The sequence below is a fragment of the Chanodichthys erythropterus genome, chromosome 22, assembly GCF_024489055.1.
Source record: "Chanodichthys erythropterus isolate Z2021 chromosome 22, ASM2448905v1, whole genome shotgun sequence".
NCBI classification, from domain to species: Eukaryota; Metazoa; Chordata; class Actinopteri; order Cypriniformes; family Xenocyprididae; genus Chanodichthys; species Chanodichthys erythropterus.
The window spans coordinates 6,780,572-6,797,710 of NC_090242.1; the positions used below are offsets into that span (position 1 = coordinate 6,780,572).

The 17,139-nt window shown below is 36.4% G+C and overlaps 2 protein-coding genes across 3 annotated transcripts; one reads left to right on the plus strand and one right to left on the minus strand.

Moving 5' to 3' along the window:
• Nucleotides 1-5,461: 5,461 nt before the first annotated feature.
• cmc4 (C-x(9)-C motif containing 4 homolog (S. cerevisiae)) lies at nucleotides 5,462-5,967 on the plus strand. Its single transcript, XM_067375964.1, has 2 exons — nucleotides 5,462-5,719; nucleotides 5,828-5,967. The coding sequence occupies exons 1-2, from the start codon at nucleotides 5,662-5,664 to the stop codon at nucleotides 5,962-5,964; spliced, it is 195 nt and encodes a 64-aa protein (XP_067232065.1). The 5' UTR covers nucleotides 5,462-5,661; the 3' UTR covers nucleotides 5,965-5,967.
• An 848-nt stretch (nucleotides 5,968-6,815) lies between these two features.
• On the minus strand, nucleotides 6,816-11,263 carry fundc2 (fun14 domain containing 2). 2 transcript variants are annotated; one of them, XM_067375961.1, is made up of 6 exons: nucleotides 11,167-11,263; nucleotides 8,659-8,806; nucleotides 8,508-8,583; nucleotides 8,284-8,412; nucleotides 7,494-7,562; nucleotides 6,816-6,954 (listed from the first exon to the last, which is right to left on the minus strand). In XM_067375961.1, the coding sequence occupies exons 1-6, from the start codon at nucleotides 11,177-11,179 to the stop codon at nucleotides 6,877-6,879; spliced, it is 513 nt and encodes a 170-aa protein (XP_067232062.1). In that variant the 5' UTR covers nucleotides 11,180-11,263; the 3' UTR covers nucleotides 6,816-6,876. The 2 variants fall into 2 exon arrangements, with proteins under 2 accessions (XP_067232062.1, XP_067232063.1); XM_067375962.1 differs by lacking the exon at nucleotides 7,494-7,562 and having other exon boundaries at nucleotides 6,818-6,954.
• Nucleotides 11,264-17,139: the final 5,876 nt, after the last annotated feature.

Sequence of the window (17,139 nt, forward strand, 5' to 3'; positions counted from 1 at the left end):
GGAATAGTTCAGAGAGGCAAGAGGTAGAGATGCACACTCATGAACACATAAAGAGACATGTGAAAGGTGCGCCCATCAGGTTCTTTTGTCTTCAGACCCGCATTGTGTACTGTACACTGAAGACAAAATAACCTGATGGGCGCACCTGTCACATGCCTCTTTATAGCCTCTGACGTGTGCATTCTGATGACGTCATCATAACACATCTAAAGGTTATCAAAGTCTTTAAAGGTGCCATAGAATTGCCATTTCACAAAATGTAATATAAGTCTAGTTTCAGCTCAAAATACCCCATACATTTTTATTATACAGTGTTTTAACTCCCTATTTTGGGGTGGGAGGAAAATGCACTGATTTGTGGTGTGTACACCTTTAAATGCTCGTGCTCCCCGCCCCAAGCTCGCGACTCCATTAAGTTCACACAGCAAATATAACTCTCAAAATGGATCTTTACAAACTGTTCATGATGCTGCATATCAGTAAGTATGGCATAAAATTCGATTCTGAATGAGTTTGATAGTGTGCTTCATGGCTAACATGACTAAAGCCACACACTGTTGGAGAGACTCAATAAGAATGAAGATGCGTTTATCAATTATACAGACTGCAAGCGTTTTCGGGTTAAAAAATGAAAATAATGACATGGCTCTGGTCTCTGTGACTACAATAAGAAACAATGGTAACTTTAACCACATTTAACAGTACATTAGCAACATGCTAACGAAACATTTAGAAAGACAATTTACAAATATCACTAAATATATCATGATATCGTGGATCATGAACAGTTGTTATCAATCCATCTGCCATTTTCGCTATTGTCATTACTTGCTTGCTTAACAATACGGTACTACCTGCAGAACTTCCGATGATTTGGCTGTGCAGCTCTACGACGTTAAAGGGGTCATGAACTGAGAAATCAAATTTTCCTTGAGCTTTTGACATATAAGAGGTCATCATACTTTAAGAATATCCTGTAAGTTTTAGAGCTGAAAACTTCCTTGTTAGTCCAATAAAAGCTTTAATTGGCACCAGACCCAGAAAACGACAGGATTTACAAAGTGGGGATCTGTGACGTCAAAGGGCAGCAAGCACCGCCTCTGCAGAAGAAGATCAATGCCTACTTCATCACTGCCTGTTTAGCCCCGCCCACCGATTCGTGCATGACATGCAATAGTAATATAGGCATAAGTGGTGCTAAACCAGATCAAGCTACCAAGCAATAAACATGCCGTTGAGGATTACAAAATATTGTGCAGTGCCTGGACTCGACAGTAATGCAACAACATGTCAGTAATTGTGTTAATTCTAATGCCTGATCTGATATGTAATGATTCATGTACAGTCAGATGTTCTTTGTCCTGTGTGTCAGTAATCAAACCCGTGACTAAATGTCAACTTGCGATGTTTCTCTTATTTAACGGTGATTAAATTATATAAAGAAAGCTCAAAGAAAGCTCTCTTTGCAATCGTTGGAGCAGCGCGCACTGAAGCTGTCAATCAAACAGCGCGAGTTTATCAGTGACTGACGCGCAAAACTCCCGTTTTATTCAACGAATCTCTTAGTTATAATCACGTTTGCACTGATAGTGAAGATGAAAGCATTTGTTAGTGTACAAAAATTGAGTTGCAATGACGAGATCGCTGCTTTCATGCACTCAACATGTCTGTGATTGGCTCTACAGTGTTCATCACTGCAACCTTTCATGCCACGATCTAAATATAATGCCATAGATCTAAATGTAATGCATCACTTTTTACGATTAGTTAACCTTGAGAACTGTAATAATAAAAACGTACTAAAAGAGAGAGTAATACTTGGCTATTTCAAATGGAAAGATGTCAGCCAATCACAGCAGTGGGCTTTTCCACTGAAGTCTCACAGCAGACACGCCCCTTAAAACAGAGCGTTCAAACCAGAGGGCTAAAATCAGGGTAGGAAAAATGCCTTTTATTCATAAATTATGACAATTTTGGATGTAAATAGCATACTAACATTATAAGTGCACCCCAGGAAACATTATAAAACAATAAAACAACGCAGTTCATGACCCCTTTAAGGTTACAGCATCAGCTTTGCAAATTTGTTGGGGTGAACCGATGAGCATAACCTCAGTCTTGTCGCTGGGCAAGGCGCTTGGGAAGCGCAAGAATGACCTCTGGGGTGGAGCGCTGGAGCGGACCCACCGGCTGGAGCGGACTCACCGGCTATTTAGCCCCACCGCCATCGTCCAGAACGTCTGGGCAAAGCACCCTACCTCCCATCCCCCTTGTCGTAGAGCCATCAATGCCCGAAGTCGAGCCATTTGCTCATGGTGGCTGGAGGAAGAGTCTGGAAACTCATGCTGCTGGATCTATTTGTGGATGGAAGTTTTTGTCACGGATTGCACAGAGACAAGAGAGTAAGATCCATATGCAGCTTTATTTGGGAAATCCATAAACATATTCCAGGCAGGTGAGGGTCAGAGTCCACAGAAGCAATCCATACAGGCAAGAAAACAAACAGAGATTCCAGTGACAATAAACGAAACTTCCATAACAAAAGCAGAAACAAACTCAGTATAAATAGACAGAACACTAATAACATAATACAAGACAGCTGGGTGCAATGAAGTGATAATGAGTCCGGGAAGTGGGTTATGGGAAATGAAGTTCAAAAGGTGAGACAGTAGTCTGTGTTGGAGTGCCCTCTAGTGGCTAACTAGGGCACTCCAACTGGTGATCATGACAGTGTCAAAAGCTGCGCTAAGATCGAGAAGAATCAAAATTGAAAGACAGATTTGTGACCTTAACTAATGCCGTTTCAGTGCTATGTAGTTTGCGGAAACCAGATTGAAGGGGCTTCAAAAAGATTATTGACGAGAGGTAAGTGTATAATTGAGAAGCCACAGTTTGCTCAAGCAATTTAGCAAGAAAGGGGGAGTTTGACATGGGACGAAATTTATTGAGGTTGTCCCAGTCAAGAGTTCTATAATCATGTCGAGAAAGTGTTAAGAAATGCGTACCACCCTATATGAAGATCCGCATGATTTTTGCATTGAATATCTAGGGGAAAAGCACGCTTTAGCAGCCCTCGAGGATGCAGAGTGTGAGCACATTTCCCATCAGCGCTCTGCTCCAAATGCGCTTTTGCGAGTGTAGCCCTCTCACCAATAAATATGGCTCAAATGTAAGAATTATATCTAGGGGAACTTCTAAATTAACAATGACCTGGTGAGAGGCACATTTCTAAAGTTCCTTCATTTCTGTTAATCACAAAACCCAGATCTCATATATTCAATTGATAGTGTCAGATTTATGTTTTCTGTTTAGAAATAAAAAAATTAATTAAAAAAATGCAACTGTGTTTACCTTTAAATTTGTCCAAATGATCAAATAATTCAATTCACAAAGTCACAAACAATAGCAATAAATCATAATAATAACAATAACCAAAAAGAAATAATAAAAAAAAACAAAACCCAAATGTCAATGTAATGTTCTATAATTTTACCCAGCTGGGATTTTCAGAGCCATCACTGATTTTGTCATCGTGGTCAACGAAACCACAAGTCCTTCTGAAGCTGAAGGTTTTTATTTTATTTTTTAGGTTTTGTTGTTGGTTGTTTTAGTTTTTTGTGTTAGTATTTTTATGTAATGAAGTACTGCAGAGGTGCCCGATCCTGTTCCTGGAGATCTTCCTGCCTTTTTTTAGCCATTATTTTGCATTATTATAAGTACAAAATGTGTTTAACAGCAAAACTTTTTACATTTACCAATGTGTTTAAAACATTGTTTTTTAAGTTTGTCTATACTTATTAAATTCTACAGTCTGTGTATAAGTAAATACCGGTGTATAAATTTCAAAATGTGGTAAATATTATTTTATTTACAATAATTGTATAACAACTGCTGTTATTTAATGTAATATAGTTTTGTAATTGTTTTGTAAATAAAATGCCATTTCATGCCAACCAGATCAAGTGAGTTCTTTTCAAATGGACATAATTGCTTTCATAATAATGTGATGTTTGTATAGATTTAAGTAATGTTATTTATGTATTATAATTTATATAATTAAAATGTAAGTAAGCGACTTGGGTTGGGTAAGTAGCCCAACTTGGGTTGTTTTTAACCCAGCATTTTTTAGAGTGTATACAGAGACTCACTTAAGCTTGCATGTAGTAATTTTAAAGCTTTACATATTGATACTAAAGGGTATATTATTATATATCATCTCTAAGTGTATACACTACCATTCAAAAGTTTGGGGTCAGTAAGATTTTTTAATGTTTTAAAAGAAGTATATTCTGCTCACCAAGCCTGCATTTATTTGATTAAAAATACAAACAAAAACAGTAATATTGTGAAATATTTTTCCAATTTAAAACAGCTGTTTTCTGTCAATATACAGTAAAGTGTAATTTATTCCTGTGATCAAAGCTGAATTTTCAGCATCATTACTCCAGTCTTCAGTGTCACATGATCCTTCAGAAATCATTCTAATATGATGATTTGATGCTCAAGAAACATTCATTATTATTATCAATGTTGAAAACAGTTGTTTGAATGATGATGAATAGAAAGTTCAAAAGAACAGCATTTGTCTGAAATCTAAATCTTTTGTAACATTAAACACTACCGTTCAAAAGTTTGGGGTCAGTAAGAATTTTAATTTTATTTTTGGGGGATAGAAATAAAATAAATCAATACTTTTATTCATCAAGGATGAGTTAAACTGATCAAAAGTTACAGTAAAGATAATTATAATGTTAGAAAATATTCTATTTTAAATAAATGCTGTTCTTTTGAACTTTCTATTCATCAAAGAATTTTGAAAAAAATTTGTAAACAACTGTTTTCAACATTGATAATAATAATGAATGTTTCTTGAGCATCAAATCATCATATTAGAATGATTTCTGAAGGATCATGTGACACTGAAGACTGGAGTAATGATGCTGAAAATTCAGCTTTGATCACAGGAATAAATTACACTTTACTGTATATTCACATAGAAAACAGCTGTTTTAAATTGGAATAATATTTCACAATATTACTGTTTTTGTTTGTATTTTTAATCAAATAAATGCAGCCTTGGTGAGCAGAAGATACTTCTTTTAAAACATTAAAAAATCTTACTGACCCCAAACTTTTGAACGGTAGTGTATTAATTTAAACTTAATGCTTAATAATAATTGTTAATCTAAAATTGCTCATGTGTAATGGATTTAGGGATCATGTATAAATCACAATAAATAATCATTGCGATGATTTTGTCTTTAAAATTATTTTACTATGTGGTGACCTTTAATTTGGAGTAGAAACTAGTGCATCAGAGATGTCAGTTTGCTCATCGCTGATTGGTCCAGTTTCAGCCCTTCAACCATCAAACATTATAAAAGTGTAAAAGCATCAACATATTACTACAGTCCACAGAGATCCCACGATCGTTTCCGCAGCAATATTACGGACGTGCTAAATATCACTGTAACACGTTGCTTTAATCAAAAATGTTAATTAAACTGTACGCTAGTTAGAAAATAAGGTTGATAGGCTCCTGTTTTCCACCCGGAAGAAATTTACCGTTGCAAAGTGAGCAGCACGTCGGTGACGTCATTGTTTATGTGTTTACAACACATGTTTGAACTGTAGCTTTGGTTGTTCATATGCTAAAACAAGATGTCACAGAAAGATCCTTGTCAAAAACAGGCTTGTGCCATACAGAAATGTTTACAAGGTAGCTTTATGGAGTCAATGTGAAGTTAACCTTGCTATGCATTAATATCGCAGGCAGTTGATTTGAAGCAGTTTAACCATTTTTTTGTGACTTTTTTATTTTTAACAGCCAACAAATACATTGAAAGTCGTTGTGAGGATGTGATCCGAGCCATGAGGAAGTGCTGTGAAGTCCACACAGGAGGAAACTCCGTCTGCTGCTCTGGATTTGCCAAGGAACATGAATCCAAAGACACAAAGGCATGAATTCATCTGTACGTGTGTGTATTTGCTGCAAGAGGACACTTTCAAGGACATGTGAAATAAAATACATATTTATGAAAGACTATGTAATGTGTGGAGTCATCTAATATACTCTTACAATCATTAAATCAGCATCCATCAGTCTTCTTTTTTTGTATGTTTATAGTTCATTTCATATTTTATTTAAGTGATATTGAACACCATTTGGTCAATTTTGACCAATTTCCTCAAGTTTGAAGCAGGGATTTCTGTAATTAGTCACATGAAACTCAATCACAAAATCAAAAAGAGACTGGAATATGACATCATGATGTGCTAACATTTTCTGTAATTTAACAAAACAGAGGAGATGTATTTCATAAATATCAGCAACAAAACAACAGACAAATAAGGCAAACCAGCACTGATTGTCAATTTACTTTTAACATTTCTGTCATTATCAGTTAAAACTTCAATTTTAAATAATGTCCTGATTTATTACAAAAAAAAACAGCTTGAGGTTGAACAGTTAAATGCAGCTTAGTAACCATATTTCTGCAAGTTTAGATATGTGTTTTAACAGGGGCGATTTCAAACGTTGCAACTATTTACATGTTTAAATAAACTTAAGTTATTTGTCAGACATTGATTGTACCAAAATAATAGAGCAAAATGTTGAAATAAACAAATATAACTGGGGTAAATACAAACTAAAAAACATTGCACATCCAAAAACTGGAGCCATGATACCTTCTAGCAAGTTTAGATATTTTCTTATGAACACATCATAACATGCCTAAACCTATTAATTAGAGGTCAAACCTAATAAAGGATTGCCGAGTTAAATACAAGCTGCAATATCAGACAAAAGCTGCAATCTGCTGTATATATAGTAAGATGACATCCTCAGAGTAGAAGACAACAATGAGAGAGCTCCTATGAAGCCAGGCCGAGCAGAAATCCTCCAGCAAAGCCCCCTGTGAGAACAATGTTTTTCTTGACAAACACCTGCACCTGTGTGGAAAGAGAAAAATTAACTTAATTCAACACAACGGTACTGTTTCTGCTGGGAATCAGTGACAATAAGTATCAAAGGGATAGTTCACCCAGAAATAAAAATGTTCTTATAATTTACTCACTCTCAAGCCATCCTAGGTGTATATGACTATCTTCTTTCAGCCAAACACAATCAGAGTTATATTAAAATATATCCTGACTCTTTATTTAAGAATCCCTTTATTAACCCTCTGGAGCCGTGTGGATTACTTTTATGATGGATGGATGCACATTTTTGAACTTCTCGAGCCCCATTCACTCCCATTATAAAGCTTGGATGAGCCAGGATATTTTTTAATATAACTCCAACTGTGTTTGTGTGAAAGAAAATAGTCATATACACCTACGATGGGTTGAGAGTGAGTAAATCATGGGACAATTTTCATTTTTGGGTGAACTATCCTTTTAAGGGGCGGTCACATAACACTTTTTGTTCCATTGACTTCCATTAATTTTATGTAGGGATACAGGAAAAACAAAATTTGGGGAACTCTGACCTGCGAATTTGTATCACATGAAGACGTGTGACTAAAAGGAGATCGAAACTTCATGGCCTGACTTCTCAGCTAAATTAAAAAAAAAAAAAAAAAAAAAAAAAAAACTTTAAAGCTGCAGGTTTGTAGTTTTGAAGTAAATTGGAATACAGTGGGCACCAGTGATATTGGTACCCTTGGTAAAAAAAAAAAAAAATTAGCAAAACTGACTGTGAAAATTCTCCACTTAAAGGTACAATATGTAAGAATTTTGCATTAAAATATCCCAAAATCTCAAGGCCAGTGTTATATATTTTGTTAAGTTGATTACTTACAATATCCCAAATGTTTCCAACTATTTTTAAATCGTGAGAAAATTGCGATTTTAACCAAGGTTTTGGGACGTGTGAGGAGTCGCCTGACAATGGCATCATACTCGCTTTACCCTCGGTTTCCGGTTTTATTTTGTAGAAACCATGGAAACACCAAAGACGATTTAATATTTACATGTTTTCATAGACAAGGGAACAACTGTTTTGATATATTTATAGACATAAAACGAATTATTGTTGTATAGCTCAACATGTTTAGTCTACTCCTTTGTTTTGAATAGGCCTCTAGCGACCTCTAGCGGACAGAAATCTCCCATATTGCACCTTTAATCCCAAAGTATACTTCACTTTTTATGCATACGCGAGGGTCAGCGTACAGTGCGTGTGGCAGGAATTTCATCCTCAGAAGAGTACGTGTACTGCACGCGCAGGTCACACATGGCATAAATGTATATCAAATAAGTATTAAAGTATTTTCTTACCTCATTAAATTTCGTTCTCACTTCTGCAGTGGGCTTGTCTGTATTCAGCTTCAGCTGCTTCTTGGCCTTATTCACATCTTGCTCAACTCTTTTCCAGTCTACTTTAATGTAGCCTGTGTGATGAGCAATCTGAAAGCACATTTGAAGATTGCTTATACAGTTATACGGTTCCTAAGCAGTCCTAAATAATATACAAACATGATAAGCATTTTGTTACAATTTACCTGGAGCAAAAAGAAGCCCCCACCTACAGCTGAAGCTGCAAGCTTCCCAACTTTCTGAAACAAGTACCCTGCACACCTGAAACAAACACAATGGTTTGTTTATACTAAACTCAGTGCCTTAATACACATCATTGCTCATATAACGACTTACCAGCCAGTCACTCCTCCAATGGCCAGCTGTGTTGCAACGGAGTACTTCTCAGCAGCTGGTCCAGATTGATTTTTGCCAAACATTTTGTTCCACCACCCTTGTTTCTTCACATGCTCTGCCAGTTCCAAGACGTCAAAGGTTTCAGTGTCTGTCAGAAGACAGTGATGTGTATTTAGTATATTTAAATCTGCTTACAAACCATGTTTTAAAGGGTTAGTTCACCCAAAATTGAAAATGCTGTGATTAATGACTCACCCTCATGTCATTCCAAGACCTTCATTCATCTTCAGAAGACAAATTAAGATGTTTTTGATGAAATCCGAGGTGTACATTTCGTCCTTAGACAGCAATATAATTAGGGCTGCACGATATATCGCACGATACGAAAAACAACATTTAACTTGAATGCGATTAATGCTTAAATGTGATTCTTAGTGCGATTATGAAATCGCAAAGGCTGCGATTGTTTTTTATGCGCGGCTTGTCAATGAAGTATGGCTCCAAATGGTAATCCGTCTGAAAGCACTGCGACTTTGAGTCGCTTATAATGTACATTTGAAAAATCAACACGCGTCAAACTTCTTTTCAGACACAAGAAGCATTTATTAACATCTTGTCCAACAAACACAACATTTAATAACATGTTTTTACTCCAAACTCACTTCATAACAACAGTTGAGCGTCCTTCCGTGAGAGAAGTTTCAATCTTCTGTTTATTCAGCAACAGCGATATGATGCGTGTTATCTTCTTCTGCTGCAGGGCATATTTTGAGTTTCTGTGCAAGAGCGCCCTCTGGCTTTCAGATGGAGAAGCATTTACTATTGATCACAGAACTGTACAGCTCTGACAAGCTGCACATAAAATAATCGCAGGCTTTGCCATATCGTGTGCGATTTTATCATGATAAATCGTGCAGCCCTAAATATAATAACCACTTTCAAGGTCCAGAAAGGTACTAAAGACTTTGTTAAAACAGTTGACGTGACTGCAGTGGTTCAACCTTAATGTTATGGAGCGAAGAAAATACTTTTTGTGCACAAAAACAAAACAAAAAAATGACTTTATTAAATAACCTCTTCTTTTCCCTGTCATTATCCTTATGCAGGTGACGCAGTAACACAGTGAAGGCTTCCGTGTTTACGTCCGAATGCCAGCTCAGTATTGGCCAAAACTGGTCATGTGATCAGCACGATGCATGCGTGAGATACTGATGCAGGAGCTTCATAACATTAAGGTTGAACCACTGTAGTCACATCGACTGTTTTAACAATGTCTTTAGTACCTTTCTGGACCTTGAAAATGTTGGTCATATACCTCTCAGATTTCATCAAAAATATCTTAATTTGTGTTCTGAAGATGAATGAAGGTCTTACGGGTGTGGAACGACATGAGGGTGAGTAATTCATTTTTGAGTGAACTAACCCTTCAAGATATTTTTCAAATGTTTTAAAGACATGATACAATTCACTTTTGTTAAAAAAAAAAAATTCTAAGAAATAACAGTAAAACATCCAAAACTACTCAGTAAGTTTTTCTTTTCAAGAATGTTATTTATTTGCATGAGGCTATTTTTTCTTCATTATGACCAACTGTAACATCTTGCGAAATGAAACCACAGAATCAACTTTCAAGTAAACAAAGGCTACTTTCATTTTCTGTTCTGGGCAGAAAATGAAAATGAAAATGATCTTGCAGATTCAAAACAAGGTCAAGGAGAAAGGCGGTCAGAAAACCCCGAAAAACTCAACCATATTAAATGCACTACTTTTCTCCTCCATCCAGGATTTTAGATACAGAGGGAACTGTGGGAAGTCAGCGTCTTTACGTGACAGTAGCCTTGGCCAAAGAAGTGACCTTGCTGGACTTCAGACATAAGCCAGACACAAATAGCACACTACTGCAGCCAATACAGACAGACCACAGTATCACTTTCAGACAGATTAGAAGTAAAGAGAGACGTTTAAATCTAATCTGCACTATAAAACCAAAAACTCCGACTTGTCGTGATCTGGCACACTCACACTTTCAATCTGTCAAGCAAATATTCTCTAGTTCTTGACTGGACAATTTCAAACTCTTTGATAAGAGGTATATATTTTGCTGTTTTTGTAGACATTCAGAGCTTCTCTTATGTAACACATCTAGATGGGTGTGTGGGTAATATGACTCATACTACAAAAATTAATTGGTTTTGCATGTGACTTCAATGCTTGGCTAGTGTTAATAAGCTCACGAGCGTCTTACTATGCTTTAAATATGATATAATCGTGATATAATTCTCTTCATCGTTTAAACTGTTTCTATACGCGATTTTAATGCAAGAAGTTGTACTATATATTGAAGGGCGTGCTCACATGAGTTACGCATGTACTCGTAATTTAACAGCTCTGAATGTCGTTTCGTGAGGAGTAGGTTTACTGTAATTCCAGACTGAAAAAATAAGTAATGTACAGACTTACTTAAATACGTATATAGTGAGAGGAGAAAAAAAAGAAAGTGCTGCTTACCCTTTTCAGACATTTTCCTGCGTTTCTTCTTCTAGTTTACTGGCGGATCGCTCTTTTGGAACATTACCGCCACCTACTGCACTGTAGTAGTACTGCCAGAAGCGTGGAGTGAAGCAGGGCTGTTGCTTAAAGGGGGGTGTAATGCTATTTCATGCATTCTGACTTGTTTACACTGCTGAAGAGTTGCATTCTCATGCTAAACATGGCCAAAGTTTCAAAACACGAGTTGGACGTATAATGACTACTTCCGGTTTCGGTACAGGATTCGGAGAGTTATTTTCAAGTATGGTCTGTATGACGTCACAAGAGAGTGAAATTCCTTGTATGGGCACTTCTCCCTGATAAGCATTCACACACTTCACCAAGAGCAAGATCACGCCCATCAACGCGTTTCGTTCGGGATACGGAAGCCAAGAGATTTTTCAACAATGGCTGTTTCCCAATTCAGGGGCTGCACCCTTTAAAGGCTGCATACATCATCATTTAAGCTAAGACAGCGTCTCATTTAAGAAAAATAACTGTTAAATTGCAACATGAGAAAGAAATTTCAGTATTTCACACCTCATAATGAATATCAGTCAATTTTATTACGGTTACTTTTTTAAAATATGACATCCTTGATGAAGTATCAACCTTCAAATGTGACCTCCGAAGGACGCAGCCTCCGAAATGAGACGCAGCTCCTGTAAACAAAGGAGTGTGTTTTTGGTTGTGAGGGAAAGATGACCTTTTTCAGCTTCACAAAGAACCCAGCGTTAAGAGACAGTGGAAGAAGTTTGTTTTTCCGGAGCAGCAACAGAGTTGTGCACGTCTGTTTGTTTGTTCCCAGGATTTCGGTGATGAATTCTTTGTCCCAGTTTGCTGGATTTGCAGATCGCAGGTGGTGAGTAAAGCTGCATCAGATGTCCGTGTTTTGTTGGCAGTCGGCGCACAAGTGCATATAATGTAAACAACACAAACGTTTTTGTTCCCTTTGTGTTTATAATGATGTCTCAGCTAGCAGACGATCTCAACGCAGAAGCTGCACGCACTCCTGACTCTTTAGCTCCGCCCACGGCACTGACGACAGACACGCCTCCAGGAGCTCGGCTTTTTCCGGAAAGACTGGATTTAGCGTATCTATCTTTTATAAATATGACAAAACTAAAGACTTTTCAGAGATATGAAGGATGCATTGTTACTCTAGATGTACTCATTTTAGATTAACATGAGATTGGCAGAAACTGTGTGTGATACTCATATAATGCCATATATTGCACTTTTGACTTACTATATAGTAATATAGTGGTGCCAGAGTAAAGACGCATCATTTAGGCAATCATGGTCTTTTGCTGCAGATTCTCACTGAGGGCTAAGCCTCCCTAAAGATGAAATACTAGTACTGCACCTGCTCATTAGAAAATACAAAGTAAAATGGGATGATATCTGTCCCTAAAAAGAGTTTGGAAAGCCAGTGAATTTCATTTACATAATGTCTAGACTTTGTTATAATGAGAGGATTTGCAAGCATGTAGAACTCAGCACTGAACAAAAACAAAAACTCTGGTGTTTTGAGCCTGAGTGGATTGTAAAGTAAACAACTCTGATTGGCCACTGCATTCCAGAAATCAACAGATATGTCTGTGATTGGCTGTATTGTTCAACGCTGCAAAACACATTGTAAAAAGAAACCTTTGGCACTCTCCATAGCGCAAACACACTTAACGAAGCTTTACGAAGCTTTTGTTTGGAATCAGTGGTTCAGAGCGCATATCAAACTGCCAAAGACATTTCAGTAAATGAGGCTTTGCTATGTCATTAATGTTTCGAAATTTCAGTGGTTCGCCCACGAATCATGCAGATTCACTGAGATCGCCCCCCAGTGGCGAACCATTGAACAAGCTTCTATAGTCTATAGGTTTTACCTGATCTCTGATCAGTTTTATCCACCTTATTTTTCAGTAGAGTGGCCATTTCTAATTTTAATGTGTCTTGCTTCCGGGGTCATTCGCTTCCAGTTATTTTTAGCTGCACTTTGGTAATTAAACATTTATAATTAAAAGGAATAATAATAGTTAATAGTGTCTTATTGTCATGTTTATCTGAGCCATATAGAACAAACAAAACAAGTCCTGAAAATTGATAAAAGAACGCATATTATACAGACACAGGTATTAGATGATTAGTTAATTGTATTTGATAGATTATAGCCTACTTTCAGTAAAAGCTGTTTTTATGCATGTTGCATTTACACTGTTCTGACCAGCAGGGGTCACCAGCGTGTGGTGTTCGAACGCTTCGAAACAGTGAATCATTTTGCAAAGAAATTGGTTCAATTGATTCGAAGCTTTGAAAAGCCTCGTTTCTCCCATCACTGAGGTTTGAAGAAAGGGAGACAGGGCCTTATACACACGCTCAGCCTATTTATATTCGTTTATTGTTGTTATTCTGTTCATTGGTTATTTTATTTATGAATGGATTTTGTTGTTTTCATGAAACTGTTGAAAATAAATGACATTCATCTAATCTTAAATTATTTAATTATTATAATCTTAAATTGTCAAATTATTTTTATCCCATGTATTGTAAAATGTAATTTAGGCATTTATCTACCCTATTTCACCGAGGTCTACTCACTTTAAAATTTCTGTCCATCTGTCTATTTACTCTTACTTGTAAATTAATTATATTTTAATGCAATCTGTTTTATATTTATTTGTCAATTAACTGTTCTTTTTTTCTCTTTCTTTATGTTGTTTTGCACTATTCTCATTTTTAATTGTATGCGATTCATTGACAAAGCTTCAAAAAAGGTGTTTTTATAAAATCTTTTCAAACCGGATATAATGCATATTTTTGAGTCATGAACAATGTGTTTAAGTTTTAGTTGTTAAATAACATTTCAAAGTGTTTAAATTCATTTTTTGGCTGTTTTTATGTCAGGTGGTACAACCATATAGTTGTATGTAAATATACTGTAGTTGTACCACCTGACATGGAAAGTGTACCCATAATGAGCCATTTTAACCAGTATTTGAGGGATACAATCCTTCTCACTGTGCCTCAAGGATCAGTTGGGGTCGTCTGGATGATGCATTATCATGTTTACTGTTATTACCTTGTCAATTCATAATATGAGAGCCATGTCTGCAGTTGTGCCACCCTGACATTTGAGAATATGCAAATACTGAGAATAAAACAAAAGTTTTTCAATGATCAGATTTAAAACTACTGGTATCTATAAAATTAGTTTATGTAAAAGGTTTCAAATCTAAAATGATGCCGTAGTCATTAGTTTTTACATTTTTATTATTACTATTTTTATTAAGACACCATTTTAAATAGTTTTCTCATCCATTCATTTGTTCAGACAGTTGCACCGCCTGACATTTTTGGAGGTTTGAGATAACAACATAAAATATGTATTATTTAAATGTACTAAAAATGAATTCAAACTAAATAGGTTTCATCAAATAAAGTGATATATGTCATCAATTTATCAAATTATTTTAAAAGGAAATAATGCGCTTGGACACAAAAATATGCATGTCATGTCATTGATCAATGCAGCAAATGCTTTGGCAATATGAATGTACAAATATGTGTCACGTCAACAAAGCACCTGAAACTGAAACTGCTTCTTGCTTGGGTGATGTATCTGAGTTAGGTCGTAAAGAGACATGATAAACTCGACCAGTCCTTGTACAGGTTCATCCCAACGTTTCAGCTTTCACTGCATGTTCAGCTCCTCTAACATCACTTTCCTATGTTTTCTATCCGGACAATAATTTACTGTGCATCCTGTAAGCCACGTGACCTTTTGTTTCCTTTCTATTCTCCAAGATTAAGAAAAAAACATGTATCAGCGGAAACCCCAAAAAGAGTCTTGACCCCCCTCAAAACAAGTTGTGTGTGTGGCATACATAAAAGTATACAGTGCTCAGCATAAATGAGTACACCCCCTTTGAAAAGTAACATTTTAAACAATATCTCAATGAACACAAAAACAATTTCCAAAATGTTGACAAAACTAAGTTTTATGTAACATCTGTTTAACTTATAACATGAAAGTAAGATTAATAATATAACTTAGAGAACAATTAGGGTGATGCAAAAATGAGTACACCCCACTGAAAGTCTCTGGAGCAAAGCTAAATTTTAGACTACACATGTCTAATTTAACAAGAATTCAACCACGGGTGGGTCTAATTATTCATTACACAGGTGTCCAGCAGACAGTTGACAATAAAAGGGTGTTAAAACATCTTCCCATTTCATGCTGTCAGCAATGGCTCTACATGGAAGAGAAATGTCACAAGACCTGAGAAAGAAAATCATTTCTTTACACCAGAAAGGTGAAGATCAGCAAAGCTTTACTTATCAGTCAGAATACTGTAGCAAAAGTGGTACAAACATTTTAAAAAGATGGAACTGCAACCATCTCACAGAGACGTCCAGGTCGTCCACTGAAGTTAACACCTCGACAGTAGCATCTTCTGATGAGAAGAGTTGAAGAAAATCACTGTAGTTATCTAAAGAAGTAGAAAGCCAAACTGGGGTGACTATTTCCTGTGACACAATACGGCGTACACTGCAGAGGAATGGCATGCACAGGTGCTGTCCACGAAAGAAGCCTCTCCTAAAGCCCAGGCACAAAAAAGCCTGCCTAGAGTTTGCCAGGACCCATGCTGACAAAGATGAAGACTACTGGGACTCTATAATCTGGAGTGATGAGACCAAGATAAATGTTTTCGGAACTGATGGCTTCAAAACTGTATGGCATCGCAAAGGTGAGGAATACAAAGAAAAAAGCATGGTGCCTACAGTGAAACATGGTGGTGTCAGTGTCCTTATGTGGGGCTGCAGGAGTGCTGCTGCTGTCGGGAGCTGCATTTCATTGATGGCATCATGAATTCACAGATGTACTGCTCTATACTGAAAGAGAAGATGCTACCATCACTCCGTGCCCTTGGTCCTCGTGCACTTTTCCAACATGACAATGATCCTAAACACACATCTAAGGCCAGTGTTGGATTTCTGAGGGTGAAAGTGATTCAGTGGCTCCTGATCTGAACCCCATCGAACACCTATGAGGAATTCTGAAGAGACGAGTTGAGCATCACTCTCCATCCAGCATCCAGTCTCTAAAAGAGGTCATTCTTGAAGAATGAAAAAAGATAGATGTTGCAAAATATTGCAACTTGTTCAATCCATGCCTTGGTGCTGTCATTAGAAATCATGGAGGCCATACAAAGTACTAGATTTGAATTACCATTGTGTATGAAATGTGATATACAAATAAAATTGCCTTGCCTTGCCTAGATGTAGTAGTTTTTGTTGTAGCGTGTACTCATTTTTGCACCACTCTAATTTGAGTAAAACTGAAAAATGTGTAATCTAAGTTATATTATTAACCTTACTTTCATGTTATAAGTTAAACAGATGTTATATTAAACTTAGTCTTGTCAACATTTTGGAAATTGTTTTTGTGTTCATTGAGATATTGTTTAAAATGTTACTTTTCAAAGGTGGTGTACTCATTTACGCTGAGCACTGTATATGGGTACATTTCTATAGCTCTAAATGACTTTTAATGATAAATTTGGCCACCCCTGAAACAGGTCATACCATTTACATAGTTCAGTTAAATGAGTACTTCACAGTAATATGGTGAACAGGTGTTTTGTGTCTGTTGATCATTACTAATCAGAACTATTAGTTTAATATTAGGCTATTTTATAGAGCTGTTCAGTCATGGTGTCAGTTTGTAGGCGAACCTGGAAGCCTAATTCACCATTTCCTATGTGTTTTATAATGTTTTGTTTTTTTTCCCCTTTTCCGTTTAATCATCTAACAGACACTTTTATCCAAACAGGAGAACAATAGAAGCAATCAAACCAACAATAGAGCAACATAGTCTATCACAGCACATGTAGCAAGGTTTTTTTTTATATAAATAAAGTAGAAATACAGAATACAACAGTAAGTGTTAGT

What these genes read in the sequence shown, in the direction of transcription:
- cmc4 (XM_067375964.1), top strand. Translation starts at nt 5,662, where the DNA reads ATGTCACAGAAAGATCCTTGTCAAAAACAGGCTTGTGCCATACAGAAA. An exon ending in CATACAGAAATGTTTACAAG is followed by an intron (nt 5,720 to 5,827) that starts GTAGCTTTATGG and finishes TATTTTTAACAG; the next exon opens with CCAACAAATACATTGAAAGT.
- fundc2 (XM_067375961.1), bottom strand. An exon ending in TGAGAACGAAATTTAATGAG is followed by an intron (nt 7,563 to 8,283) that starts GTAAGAAAATAC and finishes TTTTTAATTTAG; the next exon opens with CTGAGAAGTCAGGCCATGAA. An exon ending in CATGTGATACAAATTCGCAG is followed by an intron (nt 6,955 to 7,493) that starts GTCAGAGTTCCC and finishes CTTTCCACACAG; the next exon opens with GTGCAGGTGTTTGTCAAGAA.